This window comes from Eubalaena glacialis, chromosome 7, assembly GCF_028564815.1.
Source record: "Eubalaena glacialis isolate mEubGla1 chromosome 7, mEubGla1.1.hap2.+ XY, whole genome shotgun sequence".
NCBI classification, from domain to species: Eukaryota; Metazoa; Chordata; class Mammalia; order Artiodactyla; family Balaenidae; genus Eubalaena; species Eubalaena glacialis.
Genome location: NC_083722.1, coordinates 30944145 through 30958247, shown reverse-complemented (window position 1 = coordinate 30958247; position 14103 = coordinate 30944145). Strand labels below are relative to the sequence as shown.

The following is a 14103-nucleotide window of genomic DNA, read 5'->3' as shown; positions in this document are numbered from 1 at the left end:
GCCTGCGCTCTAGAGGCCGCGGGCCACAACTACTGAAGCCCGCTCACCACAACTACTGAAGCCTGTGCACCCCCAACAAGAGAAGCCACCAAAATGAGAAGCCCACACACTGCTACGAAGAGTAGCCCTTGCTCGACGCAACTAGAGAAAGCCCGCGAGCAGCAACGAAGACCCAATGCAGCCAAAAATAAAATAAAATAAAATAAATTAATTTAAAAAAAAAAGAAGACGACTGGCAAAACACAATTAGCGTTAGTCTGATGATGGATGCATGGAGTTCATTATACTATTACAATAATTTTATGAGTTTGAAATTTTCAAAATTAAAAGTTTTTAAAAATACAAAGTAGATCAATGAATTGGCTCTACAGGAAAATTAATTTCCTCACTTTACTATAAACATTCTAAAACATGTCTAGTATTTTTAAACATAATCAACATAGTACAACATACAAGTTTAACATAAAGCTACTAGACCATAGCTAAAAAATTTAAACATACAAAAGTATATACAAGCATAAACCCTTAACATTTTCCATAATTTAACAGACAGCCTCACCTCATACAACTCCTAAATTAACACATTTTATTAGTCTCATCTTAGCTAACAAAATGTGTTACCAATTCTTGGTTTTAGAATATAATTATTTTATAGGGCATACATCACTTAACATATCATAGGTTTATTATTTTTTCAAATAAATTAGTAAATAATTTTTATTTCTCAGTTTTAAACTCTAAGCAATAAATATGAATAGAAACAATTCACATAAACAAACCCTGTTTAAGGTCTTCAATAATTAAGAGTATAAAGGGATCCCGAGGCCAAAGTTTGAGAACCTGTGACCTGAACATTTTTGATGCTGTTTAAAGTATGTTTACCAAGCAACCATTAGATATATGCTCAAACTCATTTTTCCTTTGAACAATAATCATCACAAAGTGGAGTTAATCCACTATGAAGGCTATCAATATATACCCATTTAAACCTTCAACAGAAACATTCTTTTAAAATTGCTGGGTATGTCATGAATAATGTATCCATAGGAAAAGAAGAGCTCTAATGTGTTGTCCCCCTTATGCAGAAAATTGTCTCCTGGACCAATAATAAAGAAAAACTAATATGCGCCAGCAGACATTTCTAATAAATACGCTACCTCTCATCAAATCAAGATATGCAGTCTCACTCAATGAAAGAAGCCAGAAATCAAGCTTAAAAGAGCTTTAGGAAAGAAATGTTAATGACTATGCAATTTCTCAAAAACTAAATAAATGTGTTTTTTAAATGTCCTAAGTTTTTTCTCAAGTTCTGAAACACAGTGATTTCAAATATTATCAAAACTGAAAACTAAATTAGGCTCACAGAATGATTATGACTGACACTTGAGAAAAACTGAGAACTCTGTGAAAATATTTCCAACTATCCAAGAATATAATCAATGTCAAAATTTTCTAAATCTAAAACTAAAACAGCAATAAGCAATCCATAACACAGATTTGGGCAGATAATAATCAGAGCACAAATGTCTACATGAGTATTCATTCTTTTATGAAGATGAACCAATACTTACTTTTTGAATACAGTATCACTGTAGCATTTTTAACCAATTTGTCCCTTCCGTATACGGCTATTTAAAATGTTATCAGACTATTTCATTTTTACTTAAGTACAAATTTCCAAGTTAAGTTTTATAAATCTCGTTATTTCTATTGTCTTTTATCAACATGAATAAACTTAAAATAGTAATAACTGAGATACAGAGCCATACTTACATCATACTCTGCAATTCTGCTGCAAAGCTTACAGACTTCCCTGTACTTCTTCCACTACTTGAAGTGGCAGTAGACATTGGGCTGGCTGCAGTGTTATTCATCTAAATAAAAAAGAGAACTCAGCTTACAAAATGTATTTAGCTATAAGTAAATGCATGGAAAACGGAAGCAATTATAAGTTACTTCAAAAAGTATAGAAATTTTTAAAATTCTGATTTGTTTTACGTAAATCTGATTTGTCCATACTTGTTCTTTATTAAAATGAAACAGTAAGGTAGAAAACTGCTTAGTCAAATATGACGTAAAAAAATTACTCACTTGGGTGATAAAATTTTCATTACATATTTTGTAATAAGTATTGGAAGAAAAATACTCATTAAAATATTTTAATAAAGTTCAGTGGTTTTCAAACTCCAATCCATGGAGCCCAAAGATTCCCCAGCAATATTTCAGTGAGCTCTCAGTGGCCCCCAAGCAGTTCCATCCAGAACATAAGAACTCTGATTTTTCTATTTCATATATTGGGGTTCCAAGTAAGATTTCATTTAAAGAAAGAGTTGCACAGCTGTAAGATACAAAATTAGAAAACCAAAACATAATCTAATTCCCATTTGAACCATAGCCTAAAATACAAATAATACAAATAAAGCCAATCAGTAGATCAGAAGTAAGCATTGTGATATTTTATTATCTTATGGTTAAATTACTCATCAATTTAAAATGTGACTTTTAAAAAAATAAAAAATAAAATAAAATGTGACTTTTTTCCCAATAAAATTAAGCTGATGCATAATGGGAAAACTAGATGCTAATCCTAATATACATCATTTTACTTATTACATGTGGCAGTCCCACAAACAAGAAGTAGTGAAAATAACATTAAGGTAATAGAAGTAGATAAAAGCCTCAGGCTTTTACCTCAAGGACACAGTAAGTGCTCAATAAATGTTAGTTATCATTTCATGTATATATAAATTTTGCAATACTATGATTTTCTTTAAAAAATACTTTGCTGATTAAAGAAGAATTAAGATTTAAAATATATAATAAAGTAAAGGAGTACTGAGAACTTTAAGTACAGTAAAATAATTAGGTGTCAGAAGTCAGACTGCCTAGGTTAGAATCCCAGCTCTACTACTTTACTAGGGCTCGGGGCAAGTTCCTTAACGTCTCTGTGCCTCAGTTTCCTCATCTGTAAAACAGGAATGATAATCGCACACTCTTAGGGTTGTTGTGAGGATTAAATGAACTAACATAAACAAAGCATTCAGAATAGTTCTTAGCACACAGTCAGTACACAATGTTAACTTCTTTGTGACAAATTTAGATTATCCTTATTTCATAATCACAAACTTTAAGAAACTTGAATATTTTCACTAAAAGACCTCAATACAATTCAACAAATATTAATTAGTTTCCTTATAAAATAAGTTGTTTTCACACTGACATCACTACTGCTACTAGTCAGCCTGGCTTAAAATCTCAGTCATCATCTTTGACTCCTTCTCCTGCACCCTATAATTTGTAAGAAGCCAAATAAATTCTACTTTATGTTTTTACCTCCTCCCTTTCTTGTTGAGCTCTATTTATAGCTTCTCTCTTTGCAGCTCAGTTCATTCTCCACACTGCTATCAAATTTATCTTCTTAATACATCCTCTAATCTGACCACTTCTGTGGGCAATGGAGGCTTAAAATGGATAAAGGAAACTTGAACCAGGGTCATTCACTGATGGCTGAGATGGAAAGGCTGGGTCCCATGAATGAAAGCTGAAAAAATTAACTACTACAAACCACTGCCTGAGATGGGCCACATATGAAGCTTTTGAGAAGGCAAAAGGACAGAGACCTAAGACAAGCAGCACACTAGCTGGGTGGCTAGATCTGGAATGTCCCAATATCATTCTGCGGCAGGACCAACTCTCTGCCAATATAAGCCCTGGTCTAACCTAAGGTCCCTAGGAGCCAGGCGAAAACCACTAGACAGAGACTGCAAAAGCGGAGAAAGAGAAGGAAGAAAGTTTCACTCAAACTGAACCTGAAAACCAAAGTTCTAAAACACATAAAGAAGCTAGTGCTATGAAAGACCACCGGTCTTTTTAAGCGTAAATTTGTCCTATTTGTTCACAAAGACTTTTTTGGAATAAGTACTTTTTTCTACAAATAATAGAGGAAAAGAAGCAACACCATTTGGAACTCAGGTTAAAAAAAAAAAAAAAAATCGCATCATCAGTCCAAGATTGGGGAATAATAAGACAGGAAAGCAAGTTCAAAAAGGAACTTGGCTTTCCAGTGACCTTAGAAAATGGTTCACTTGTCTCAAGAGAAGACTGACAGAGATATGACATCCTGGAGAAGATGTTAAACTCAAAGATTATGAATTAACCCGTCTATGATTTAAGTTGACTCATGTCAGATTTGAAGGCATGCCATTCTTGGGATTATCCTGAGACACTGCTGGAGTTATTGACCCCTTTCATTCTGCAAATCCAGTCACCTTGCTTTAACACTCTCTGAAGAAGAGACATTTCAGAAAGTAAATTCATACTAAAACCCCAGCTTTCTTAGGTTGTGCCCCTACTGCAAACGTTTCGTATCAAGAGTATTGGTAAGAGTGAAAAGATCCCAATCTTAGTTTATTATAACCACGATCAGCCTTTCACAGTCAAGTTATTTACTTCTTAAATCAAACAGGTGAATAACATTTTTCTTGACATCATGAGCTGATAGTGCATTAGAATCTTTAAAATAATTATTTCCTGTGCACACATTTTGTTTGATGTTTTAGATAATTAACTTCTTTAGACATTAACTTCTCTACACATCAAAGTCCTATCATTCCAATGCTTTATTTCCTATCTCCCGGACATTTAAAAAAAAAATGTCGGTTAAAAGCAGAAGCACTCAAGTCAATTTTCTCTAATAAATACAGTTAACATGGAACTGAAAACCTACTGTAATCTTCTCAATGGGTTAATGTCCTGCAGTTGTTTTAGCTTTCAATTGAAATGCAGCTGTTTGCCATATTTTACAAAATGAATTCAGATGTGCAGATGGAGACCCAGATTATTTCAACATGCCACAGTTTAAATGTGAACTCAAGGAATAAGTTCATCTCTGATTAATACTTATATTTAAACCTGATTATTAAGCCAGTAGCCAATACTATGTCACACCCGTAAAATTCTGTTCCAGAGTAGAAAAACTGACATCTTTTAATAATAATAATGGAATTTAAGGATATGCCCCTTTTCTCAGAAAATACCACGCAAAAAAATTTTAACTGTAGTAAAGTTATACATCACAAATGTGAATTAAACAAAAATGTAATGAACATGTTAGTGCATTTCTATTTATAGCTCATATTTTTAGTGACTAAATGACCAAAGAAGAAATACCATGAAACATCTTCAGCTTAAAATACCTCAGAGTTGAAAATGTTATTACTAGTTACAACTAGTTACAACACCCTCAAAACAGTGTCAAAAATCTGGATTGTGAAATCCATCAGTCTACCCATTTACTAAAAGACAGTGGAATTTTTAAATTGTTTCACTCCTGAGAAATATTAATTCAGCAGACCTATGTACTGATTCTGAACATCTACAGTCTCAATTTCAATCACTTATAATCTGAGCATCCCACATAATATAAATTAATAGAAAACTATTATAATCAGAACATTTTCATTTTCATAGAACTCCAAAGGCAGGCAGCGATTATGGTTAAGCCAACACTATTAGACACTATATTTTAGTTTTGTTGTTAAAAAAAAAACTCAAGTTACATCATGATCTAAATTTCTCCTGCTGTGCAAAAATAATACCAAACGATCATTCAATCACTGAGAATGCAAAAAATAAAAAAAAATTAAAATGTGCAAAATTTTAAAACTTCTATACTTAGTTTTGGAATAACACAATGATAATTCCAATATATTTATATATGCCCCAATTCAAGTTAATCAACATAGTAGAACCTGGTAATAACGATCAACTAATCTCTCAAGTTCAGTTTCTCCATCCGTCAAGAATAGTTTCTACCTGTCTCAGAGGAGTGTTGTAAAGAAGAGAGTGGCTGCAACATAATGGGCGCTCAAAAAATATACGTGAATTGAAAACATCAAAACACCTGTAAATTATGAAAATTCCCTATAGACAGACGGACTGTAAACTGAGTTTACTTATCTCAGTTGGCTACATGAGCGATAATTTTTTTAAACCTACAGACACAGAAGCCGTGACACACTGCTCAGAGACACGTGAAGTTCTATTATTATATTTTTCTTCTTTAGTCTGATATTAATGTAGGTTTCTACTCCATGTGCTTTCATATCCAGTACTCTCAAAGAAATACTGAGTTTCAAAATAAATTTTATTCTTTGCAAAAATGGTTCTTAAAGTGCACTGCCAACGGGCCTATCAGATCATCCTAAAATACGTGACATCCAAACCCTGAAAAAATGGCAAGCTTACTTTTCCAATATTGAAAACACTGTTGTTTTTACATAAAATATTATATAATTGAGTGACAATGGTTAACGTTCCAGATATATGCAAAAATTTGGAATCAATTATACTTCTAATAGTAAGAAGTAAGTGTATTTGACAAGGATGTCAAAAAAGGAGCTCTCTTAAACATCAAGATTCTCTTCCAGTCCAGATTCACATTTTAGAAATATTAAACCTTATGAGAAGTCCATATTAAATATAAACAATTCAATAAAAGATCTCATGTGGTTAAAAACACAGTTCATGTGACTAAAAAGGAGTGGGAGATTTACTGGAGAAGGCATGTAAAAAAGAAGTGAATTTGTTATAAGCATTTCGGAGTTTATAAGGGGTCTTTCGCCTGTATTAGCTCACATATTTCACAACCACCCTCTTAGGCATGTATCTCCCCCCTATTCATGAAGAAGCTAAGAGTAAAAACACTGGGTGAAGGTAACAAATCTAACACAAAAAACAGGCTTTGATCCCAGGTAACCTGAAATATTCAGTCCATCTACATACATATTTTTTAAAAATTTACCAATCCCCTACCATTTTAGTGCCTTAGTTTTAACACACTAAAATAATATAGAATTACTGAGAAGTTGTACACATAGTAGCCAGGGGACTTGTCATTAAGTTTTCTTGGAGACTGATGACTTTAAAAGTTAAGTTCAGGAATTCTTTGCTTAAAAGTAAATCTTAGGCAGATGGATAAACAACTATAACAGACAAAGTATAACTATGGAAATTGGCGGGAGGGGGGGCCAAAGACAGCTGACGTTCAGAACTACAGTTTGAAAATCACTAATTTCATCCAAATCCCTCATTTTTCAGGTGAGGATACTGAAGTCCAGAGGGGTTTCTTGAACTGCCCAAGGACACATCACTATTTAGTGATACAGCTGGGACTAAAACTGAGGTCCCCTGACTCCTGGTCCAGAGTTCTTTCTACTATCCCACAAGGAACACACAAATAAAAGTTGATTATAATTAACTCACAAGACCTCCACAATGTGTCTGTCATAGTGAACTTTGTTGTGAAGTATCTGTCTATGCCGACTCACAGTTTAGCTGTAAAGAGCTGGGCTCTGGAATTCAAACACAGGCTCTAACACTTACCAGGTGACCTTGGGCAAGTCACATCACCTCCCTGCCTCAGTTCCCTCATCTTTAAAAAGGAGATTAAAAATACTCCTCTCATAGGTGACATCAAGTAATGTATACAAAGCACTTAGGACAGGGCCTGGTACCTAGAAAGCACTCAGTTCATGATGATGACGATGATGATGAAGAATCCAAGCAAAAGTATAGCTTCTTGAAAACATATCACAAAGTATTATTATTAAACACGTATATTCTCAGGGGAAGAATATTATGATTAGGAATAGTCCTTTAAAGATTCAGAAACAAATAATATGAATAAAGTAAAATATAAAGGATTCAGTCATAAAACTGCTATAGCATTTGAAATAGCAAAAGTACACTTCAAGATTTTTAAATAGTTTATATTTGTATAATATTTTATATTTACTGCCCTATGAATTCAATGAACACAGCAGTTTTTCAGCAACTAGTATATACTATAAGCCAGTTAGCATATTATTTTAATATTCATAACCTTATTTAACCTTCAATATCCACTATCAGTCAGATTCTATCAGAGACAGTAGTATAATGCAAAAAAAACTTACAGATCCGTTCCAGAAAGTAAGAGACTCATCAGTATCACCTATTAAGTGGGAATGATATGTTTCGATAAATAAATGAGATGGAGCATTAGTCTGGAACACATCAAGTGCCCATGAAAACGTTGGTTCTCCCTTAGCAGTAGTATGGAGTTGTTCTGTACAGGGAATATACTGTAACCAGATCAATATAGCACCATTACTGGGGCATACAGTATTATTTGTCAAAGAGAATGATCTTAGGTAACAGTGTCTATTACACTCTATGCTGTTTCACAAATTAAAATATGTGTAAACAGTTTTTGCAGATTTACTGGAGTTAGTCGGTAGACAAGTTGAGAGGAAACCAGTTAAATAGTTAAATGTCTGTAAAACAATACAACAATTTACGTAATTCTCATCTGAAGCCTCCAGCGATCCTAGGAGGAGGTGGGATAAGGTTAGGTACTAATTCCGTTTTACTGATGAGGAAATTGAGACTCAGAAAAGTTAAATACCTTAATTGAAATCACACAGAGAGAATGAGGGCAGAAAAGGGCTACATCTAGATTCTGGAATTAGTTTTAAGTGCTCTTTGCACCTATCCACAATGCATCTCAGAACATTAATCTCTCTCCCGATCCATTATTCAATAAACTTAAGGCTAGAGCAGCCAATATATATTGAGTACATACTTCTTACGTGCTTCGCTGCACCCAACACACATCACATGGGTTACTTCATTTAACCCTCAGCAGTAAGGAGTCAAACCAAATGTGTTTGACTCTCAATAAAATATTTTATCCACTACAGTATAAATTCAATTAATACAATAAAACATTAAGTAGAATTATTTTTCTTTACTATTTAGGTGAGCCATCAGCAAAACCAGTCTTTAATATAATAAGTAGATGTCTAACTAATTTCACTATTCAACCTCACCATAAAGTAAAACAGGTACTATTTTCAACAGGAATACTCAATGTTCTGATTTAACTGGCATGGCCTAACTTTCTTTGCAGATTCCTACACCAAAAATCAAGAGAGAACCAAAAATCAAGCTGCCCAAGATTTCTATCCAATTATATGGAGAAAAGTAGAAAAGTTTAATTACCTGTGGCTTAAATGGACAGGTCACTTGCTGGCCTTATTCCAGATAGCTCATCTGTTATTTAAGCACATAAGCAATAAAGTTGTCACTACTTTAAAGCAAGTACATTTCTGAGGTTGCAGTACGCTTAATCCTCCTAAAATCATATATTCCAAATTTCAACAAGCCTGAAAGGAGGGTGACCATATTATTAAGTAGACCCAACTGGAACATTTTTGAAAATGAAAGGAGTTCTATTAATAATTATCCTGAGACAAACAGACTCTAAACCATGACTGCCCCAGAAAAAGCAGGGTATACATAAGAGCAACCCATTTTGATTTGTGTGTTATGGACTACTCTTTGTATATGCTTAATTCGTGAGCTTTAAGTTTTTGTTGCAGATCCAAGGATTATCATCAGCCTTGAGACCAAGGGTACCACTTCACAAACATCAGGCCAGAGTTAAGGGTGTGTTATCTATAAACAAAGTGGGGTTTTTTTTTGTTATGTTTTTCTTTCAAACTTAATTTTATAAACATTTGCTTGAAAAAAACCACTCTATGTATTTCAAAGAAAGCAATCTTGCAAAATATCGCCAAATTTCAGACTTATCTCTTCAAAAGTTTTGAATACCAATAACCACAAAACTACTTCTGAAATGGCCCAACGCTCAGTTTACTATTATAATTTATCAAATTGTTTTTTATACAAAAAGTTAAGGAAAAAGCACCATCTTTCAAACTGAAAAAACTCAGGAGTAAAAGAGTTGAAAGGTTTTCACTGAAAACTAACTGAAGTGATAAAAGATAGTGGAAACCCACAGTCACGAAACAGTACAATGATTAAAGGAAACTCCACTTAGTATTATTGTGACTCTCCAAACAAATCTGCCGTTAGCCGTACAACCTAGGAGTCAAAAGAATGCTTTGCTTTAATTTTCAAGCTGTAAGTAAGTATTAACAGACCCAAGCTTTGAACTACAGTATTTGAATGAAAGGCATTATTTGAATATAATTATAATTCCTTAAAGCAACAAATGTTCTAAGAGTTGGCTTCTCTGACTTAAAACTCAACAAAATCAAGAACTGGAAAAGGTCTCAAAGGCTAGATTCTAGACCTATGCTGTCCAATAAAGCAGCCACTAGCCACATGTGGCTATTTATATTTAAGTTAATTAAAATAAAATTAAAAATTAAATACCTCAGTGCACTACTAGCCACACTTCAAGTGCTCAAGAGCCACTTGTGTCTAGTGGATACCATATTAGGACAGCACAGATTACAGAATATTTCCACAACGATAGAAAGTTCCATTGGACAGGGCTGCTCTAGACCTAGGCTGCTCTAGATCTTTTCTTGAATATTCCCAGAGATAAGAAACTTGCCATAACACAATGAAGTGCACTTTATTTTTGCAAAGTAGTAACTATCAGGAAATTATTCATAACATTCAGTGAAATCCAGCCTCTCTAAAACATCCACCAGAAATTCCACAAGTTCCATCCTCAATTTGGTCTTCAAGTAAATCTTTACAGAGGTAATTTAATTCTGTTTCCAAAGTTCTGTCCTCACATATACTAAAACCCTACGTCCTCTCCTCCCAGATAAATACATCCTCATTTCTCTGGAACGAAAGAGTTTGAAGTTTCTATAGCCTCACGGAGTTAAGCTCATTTATCCACGTGTACGTTAACAACACATTTCCAGGATCGCCTCTGAGTGTCAGATATTACATTCCACTGCCCCTATAAAAATCCACACCAGTTTCTTGATTTTTCCACTTAGAAAGCCAGGTCACAGTCATTCTGAATTCCTTAAACAGGGAGATAAAAATGACAGGTAATTGATCAGTGCCTGGAGCTTGTTATAAGCATTAACCTGTATTACCTCATTTAATCCTCACAATTCTGAGCTAGGTTATTACTATCCCCATTTTACAGACCAGAACACCCAGCCAAAGACACGCTAAATAATTTCCCCAAGGGTCACAGATGTGGGCTCACCCCAGAGAGAAGGGAGTCGATCTTTTCCTTTTCCTGGATGCTATACTTCTACTAACGCTACCTAACTCTTCTTCCACCTCGCCCATAAAGCTACAATTTCCTTGTTTAAGAATTCTTCCCCCCAAAACACGACCTAGATGACACGCGAAAGGTGCTTCTGAACACACCCAGCGACGCCCGCTCCCGCTCGCCCGCCCAGCTCCCCTGGCCCCACGCCCACCCGCCTACGGGGAGGAGTCAAGGCCAACGCCACACGCCGCGGGAGAACCCGGCCGACTCGCGGGGCCAGCGCCTCGGGAGACGCTGCTTCTGTGCGTCCCTCAGCCTCCCGCGCGAACGACCGGGACCCCCCGCGGCAGCTCCCGGGGGCAGGGGGGCGGGGCCCAGACACGCTGGGCTCGGCGCCTCTCCCGGCCCCCAGCCCTGTCCCCCGCCCGCCCCCGCGCCTCCCCCGGTCCCCCTACAACCTCTGTTCTAAGAACACTTGTAGACCCGGCTGCGCGTCCCGCGTGGAGAATGTGGGGATAGAGATGGTGCGGTTTCTGCGGCGGCGGCTCGGGACACGCTTGGAAAGGGGCGGGGTAGGGGGCTGAGAGTGTCTAAAGGGAGAGGGTGGCTGGGCGCGGACGTGGGGGAGGGGGGGAGCAAGATGGCGTGAGCCCGACTCTCTCTGTGGGGCGGGGGTGGCGGAGGTGGAGGAGGGAGGGCCACAAACACCCCCTCCACTCTCGACGCGGGCGCTGGCGCATGCGCGCTCGGCCAGGTGGCGCGCGGTCTCCTTTCTCTAGGCAGCCACTTCCGCCACGCTCGCTGGGGGCGGGGCGTCGCGGAGCGCGCCGGCCGCCGCTTTCCATGCTGCATTGGTGCGGGCGGGCGGTGCGGCGGGTGCGGGTTGCGCGGGAGGTGCCGGGGGGTGCGGGCTGCGCGGGCGGTGCGGGGGATGCGGGCTGCGCGGGCTGTGCGGGCTGCGCGGAGCTGGCTGCGCGGGGCCGGGGGCGGGCGACACTGAGCCACGCGGCGGCCCTTAGAGCGGGGGCTGCTGGGAGATGAGTGGGGATGAGCTGAGAATCGGAGGGTGGTCAAGGCCAGTCTTGGACTCCTTAAGAATGAGCTGAGAGGACTAGGGTTTTCGAGGACTTAGTGCCCGAGGCTGCAAGTTTGTTTTCAGCTTCAGGGCGGAGATTGGCCTCTGTAACGGTCTTGTGCGCAGTTGGGGTGAACCGGGATCTTACCGGGACGATGCAGGGAAACGGAGACATCAGAAAGGCCCTCCTCCCCCAAAGGACCGCGGTGCCGGGGTGTGGATATGCGACCCTTTCTGGGACCGTGAAACACCCCCTCGTACGCCGGCCCTCGCACATCACCGCTCCCCATCCTTCTTTCCCCTGCGCAAAGTCATTCCAGAGGCAGTGGGAGATGATAGTCTGCAGCGAATTTTTCCTCCTATTCATGTTACCAAGCTCAAGCATTTAATGACCACGTTTTTTTTGAAAACTATTTGCTATTTCAAGGCTTCTGAATGGATGATCCTATATTTATTTTTCCTTAGAATTTTAGCCTGCTTCTCCTTATTTTAAAATCTTGCACTCCCACTTTTGAGCTGTACATCCTGTCCTCTCAGAATTGATTGATACAGATGTATTTTTTTAAATAATACAGTCATAAGACAGTGATTTCAGTTGCTTTATTTTACGTGGTCTTGTTATTTATATTTTTAACATTCTTTTCAGCTGCTCAGGAAAGAAAACTATTACCCACTTAAGTCCATGCCTATGACGTCAAATATTATATTTCAGAGATTCAACTACTAACCCTCATCAAGTCTTCTTTAAGCATTACTACTTCAGTTATTTTCTTGCCTATGAATATTTGTGTTCTGAAATAATCCCTTCCTCCTATTCGCTTACATTGTTTAAAATAGCAACTTATTTGGTTATTTCGTCTGTGGATTGTAGTTGAGTCTCTTGTTAATTTTGTTTTTAGCTCTCCTTTAATCTCCCCAACACTTAAATACTTGCTAAATAAAGTTCCAAAAGAATAAATTTGTTTAGGATGTAAAAGCTCACCATAATGTGTAAATCAGGGCTCAATCCACTGATGGGCAAAGTGTATAGGGGAAGAAAGTAACAGTGAGAGAGAATCGTCATAATTTCTTATGAAGGAAGACTGGTTTATACAATAGTTGAAAAGCCCTTTCAAGTACATTAGCAAGAAAATAGAAGAAAATTAAGAAAAATATTAATAGTACATCTAAGAAAATATAACCGGAAGGAGATCCTTTCAAGTAAAATTATGTTCAATCAGTGTTGCCGTACTGATATTTTCATGGGAGTTTTACCTGCATCACATGGAGGCCAGATTTGACCTAGTTTTTTGGGACAGAACCCAGACCTTACTCTCAAGCCACTGGTGTCTAACCTACATATAATCACACACAACAGGAGTTAATGAAAGTGTGCCATGGAGAAGGGAAACCGAGTTAAACAGGCCCTGGTAAAGGGAGCTCAAAATTTCACTCTTAGGAAATTGTGACTTTTGCTGTTGGCGGAGATCTTAGCTTTGCAGTCACATGAGTTATCCTAGTGTTCCTACCTCCTGGAATCTGTTAAAATCTATTTTAAAAATTTGATTTAGTCATAATTTTGTTTGTAGTTTGAGAGCACTCCTGCCCGCAATGGGTCAAAAATATTCTCCATTCGATTAATATCAAAGATCCTAAATTATCAATGCTACTAAGTTATCTTCATTATAACAAAGCTAAAGCAATGGTGCTGAAATTAAGACATTGATGACTACCACCGCTCAGAAAAACACGTGATTTCCAAAGCATGTGGAAAAAACACATCAGGAGACCAAGTGAATTCATCACACCACAAAAATGTCTTCATCCCTTGAACAAAGCCATTAAAGGAAAATGAAGCATTGTTACTGTAGATTTTTACATTCCTCTGGTATAATAACCTTCATATAGACTGACTAATGAAAACAGAAAAGGTACATATCTAAGCAAAAATGCCTCCTGGCATCTTAAAAGATGACTAGATTAGATAATAAAAGAAGGCTTAATCCTCCAAATAATA

The 14103-nt window shown here is 37.4% G+C and overlaps 2 protein-coding genes across 6 annotated transcripts in view; one reads left to right on the top strand and one right to left on the bottom strand.

The window, feature by feature from the left end:
• SUPT3H (SPT3 homolog, SAGA and STAGA complex component) overlaps positions 1-11655 on the bottom strand; it is a 447882-nt gene extending 436227 nt beyond the window's left edge. For 3 of the 4 annotated variants that reach the window (XM_061195027.1, XM_061195026.1, XM_061195025.1), the window contains exons 1-2: positions 11491-11655; positions 1774-1874 (exon numbers count right to left, since the gene is read on the bottom strand). In XM_061195027.1, the coding sequence (XP_061051010.1) occupies positions 1774-1874 (101 nt within the window). In that variant the 5' untranslated portion in view covers positions 11491-11655. Of the gene's footprint in view, positions 1-1773; positions 1875-9042; positions 9094-11490 lie in introns of all 4 variants that reach the window. The other variant, XM_061195028.1, reaches the window with a different exon arrangement.
• Positions 1-14103, top strand: part of RUNX2 (RUNX family transcription factor 2) — a 206838-nt gene that overhangs the window by 37309 nt on the left and 155426 nt on the right. The gene's annotated exons all lie outside the window — the stretch shown is intronic.